The sequence below is a fragment of the Lepidothrix coronata genome, unplaced genomic scaffold, assembly GCF_001604755.1.
Source record: "Lepidothrix coronata isolate B3197 unplaced genomic scaffold, Lepidothrix_coronata-1.0 Scaffold410, whole genome shotgun sequence".
Taxonomy (NCBI): Eukaryota; Metazoa; Chordata; class Aves; order Passeriformes; family Pipridae; genus Lepidothrix; species Lepidothrix coronata.
The window spans coordinates 71892-75455 of record NW_016690590.1 but is presented as its reverse complement, the minus strand read 5'-3'; the positions used below and the strand labels follow the sequence as shown (position 1 = coordinate 75455).

The 3564-nt window shown below is 64.7% G+C and overlaps 1 protein-coding gene across 1 annotated transcript in view; it reads right to left on the bottom strand.

The window, feature by feature from the left end:
• LOC108509818 (C-type lectin domain family 2 member B-like) overlaps positions 1-1280 on the bottom strand; it is a 5988-nt gene extending 4708 nt beyond the window's left edge. The window contains 5 exon segments of the mRNA XM_017839401.1: positions 6-120; positions 284-384; positions 487-654; positions 777-886; positions 1112-1280. Of these exon segments, the coding sequence (XP_017694890.1) occupies positions 6-120; positions 284-384; positions 487-654; positions 777-886; positions 1112-1280 (663 nt within the window).
• Positions 1281-3564: the final 2284 nt, after the last annotated feature.

The following is a 3564-nucleotide window of genomic DNA, read 5'->3' as shown; positions in this document are numbered from 1 at the left end:
ATTACAGGTGAGAGAGTTTGGGGTTTGCTGCAGAGATACGGCAGCTGCTTTGAACAGTCCTCGCTCCTGAGTTTATGGTCCGCCAGGTACACACACTCTGAATTGCCAAGGACCTCCAGCCTGCAATGAGGAGCAGAGACAGCGCTGTTACAGGGCAGGGCTGTGAACAGGACAGGTCGTCTCTGCCCATTCCCCCAGCACATGAGGAGACAAGCGCTGCCCAGGAGGGACAGTCCCAGCAGCCTCATCCCTCCCATCCCCTGCCCGTCCCCCCGGGACTCACGAGGAGTTGTAGCTGCTGCCGTCAACCCACTGCAGCCGCTAGTCCCATCTCCGCAGCCCGAGCCAGTAATCCAGGTTGCCACTGAGGCGGAAGAGGAAGCCCTGGGAGGGAGAGAGGAGCAGGCAGTGAGAGCTGCCCTAGGCCAGGAACCCCCCTCAGGCTCCCCTCTGCCACCCACACACCCTCCAGAGCCCCTCACTCACCATTGCCTTGTCGCTGAGCATGGCCAGGGAGGCCCCGAGCTCGGAGCACCAATCCCGAGCCTGCTCCCAGGTCCCCTCATCCCTCGAGAGGTAGTAACAGACCCTGTTGTACCCGACCCAGGCCTCGGGACAGGCCAGAAACTCTGGAGCCCCGCGTGTGACTGGAATCTAAGTCTTTCTGAAGAAGGAAATGGAGAACTTCTGAGGATTCCCCTCCACAGGGAGTAGAGAGCCCAGCCCTGTGCCCAGAGCTGCCTCTGTGCTGAGGCAGCTGCTCCTTCCTAACCTGCCAGCACAGCCACAGCCACCACCAAAGCCATGTTCAGGAGCACAGACAGCACCAGGAGCACAGACAGCACCAGGAGCACAGTCAGCACTCGGCAGGATCTGAACCAATTGCCTGGAGGAGGAAAGAGCCACTGGCTGTGAGGACGGGGCTGTCCTGAGCAGGCCCAGCCCTCACATCCCGCCACCCAACCCCAGAGCAGCCAGAAGTGTGGGCACCAGCCACTGACGGGGTGAGAGGCCTCTTCCACACAACTGGAGCAGCCTCACACTTGCCAGCCCCGTCCTCGTGGGGCGACACTGTCCCCTCCCTACAGGACACAGGTGGCCCTACACTCACCCAGATGTTTTCTGAGGGTCTTCCTTGTTTCTGATCCATCCTGGTGACTCAGGGGCTCCTCTGCATTCTCACCATTCCAGTTCCGTTCACCCTCCATACCTTGAATCACTGCAAAGTTAGAAGAGGCACCTTCTTGATGGGGACAAGCCACGTCTTGAACCTGAGGCATCGCTAGGGGTGAAATAAAAACCCTCTTTGAGTGCAGATTTAACAGGAGCACTGTGTCAGACTGTAGAGAATATGGAGAGAACAGTCCAGAGAGGGGGATTGTGCCCAACGGCTCCTGCCCCAGCAGTTTGGAGCCCTGGGGCACTGAGCGCTGACAACGAGTCACTGCTTGAGAAATGTGCCAGGGAGCGGCAGGAAAAGCAGCACCGCGATCTTTTCCAGGCTGGCTGCAGGATCGCATCTGTCATTCAGTCCAAGAATGGTTTGGGATGGGAGGGACCTTGAAGCCCATGCCATCCCCCCGCTGCCCTGGACAGGTCGCAGCAGCCCTGGTGGCTCCAAGCCCGGTCCCACCTGGCCGGGAACACTCCCGGGGACGGGGCAGCCCACTCCGGGACGATCCCCGACGGGGGCGCATGGTTGGGTACAGAGACAGCCCCGGCGGCCCGGTCGGTGGCTCCCCGCGGTCCCTCCTCCACGACCCCGCGGTCCCTCCTCCACGACCCCGCGGCCGATGCGGCGCGATGAGCGATCGGGCTGCACGGGGCCGGCGCTGAGACTTTGAGAGCCACCGGGGGCCACCGCTCCAAACTCTTCACCTCCAGCGCCCACACCGCCAGCATCCCCCGTCCCAGGGCAGGGCGAACCCGCCAGATCCCCCTTTTCGCCCCCTCCCGCTCCCCGAGCCCCCGCAGCACCGAGCGGATCCCACCGTCGTCAGGACCGCGCGCCCGCGCCCTCCCCGCCCGGCTCCGCCCCTTGTCACCAACGCCGCCGGCTGCCTCCGCCGGTGGGTCGCTCCACAGGGGGAACACGGGAGAGGCGGGGGGACGAGGAGGAACGCAGGGACACGGGGGTGACCCAGGGATGCGGCGATGAGCGATCGGGTTGCGCGGGGCTGGCACTGAGACCCGGTGAGAGCCACCGGGGGCCACCGCTCGAAACACTTCACCCCCAGTGTCCGCCAGAGCCCCCTCCCAGCACTGCCGGCACTCCCCCGGCCCAGGTCAGGGCGAACCCGACAGACCTCCCTTTTCGCCGCCTCCCGCTGCCTGAGCCCCGGCGCTCCCACCTGCACCTGGAGCACGCGCTCGCCGCCGCCGCCCACTCGATTTCTTGACCGCCGGAGCATTTTATTCCGGCGGGCCCGTGACGTCGCCGAGGGGCGGGGAGGAGGCAGAAGAGAGGACAGATTGTCGCGAGGGGTGGGGACGAGGCAGAGGAGAGATTGTCGCCGAGGAGGGCAGGGACAAGACAGAGGCGAGATTGTCGCCGAGGAAGGCAGGCATACGTGGAGACCCAGGGAACGTGGGGAGACGCGGGGAGACACAGGAGACGCAGGGGGACACAGGGAGACGAGGGTGACCCAGGGGGACACCGGACGGGGCAGTGATGGGGCGGCACATCCTCCGCGGAGGAGGCCGGGTCTGAGGAGTACACGAGGGCTCCCTGGCCAGTTGCAGCCCTAAAAAAACATGACTTTGCTGCCCACCCTGGAGGTGCGCAAGGGGGATAAAGGATACCCTGCCCCAACCCCACCCCGTGCCCCCAGCAGTGGCTCTGTGTCCCCCCCCCCCGAACGGAACGGGGCTATGTTTGGGGTTTGGATGCCCTTTGGGACCTGGATGAACCCCCGTAACCGCCCCGTCCCATGTTCCCCTGGGTCCCCCCCTGTCCCTGTGTTCCTCCGTGTCCTCCCTCCTCTCCCGTGTTCCTCCATGACCCCCCTCCTCTCCTGTGTGTCCACGTGGCCCCCTCGCCCCCTCCCGTGTCCCCCCTGTGTTCCCCCGTATTCCCTGTGACCCCCCGTGTCTCCCGTGACCCCCCCATCCCCACGGGGAGTTTCCCATCATGCCCCGAGTGGGACTACACCTCCCAACGTCCCCCGCGCCCTCCCCGCGCGCAGTGGGCGGGGCCTCCGCCGTCTTGGCGCGGTCCCTCAGCTGCGTGAGGGAGAGGGGGGGAATGTCCGGCGGCTCTTAAAGGGGGCATGGCCCGGGGTGGGGCCCCCTCGGCGCGGGATGGAGTGCGGAGCGGCGGCGGAGGTTCGCGGGGACGGGGAGGGGGCGGCGGGGGCGGCGGGAGCAGGACGGAGCCCCCATGTCATGGTTTGAGATAGCCCCAAAATCCAATCCCCTAGTCTAAGCCCCCTCCCACATCTCAACCTAATGTGAGATGGGTTTTTCCAGACAAAACACACCAGACTCAAAGTGGGGGAAAGGGAATATATTACAATGACTGTACAAATAAATACCATATCACATTGGCAAACTGCCCCATGCAGC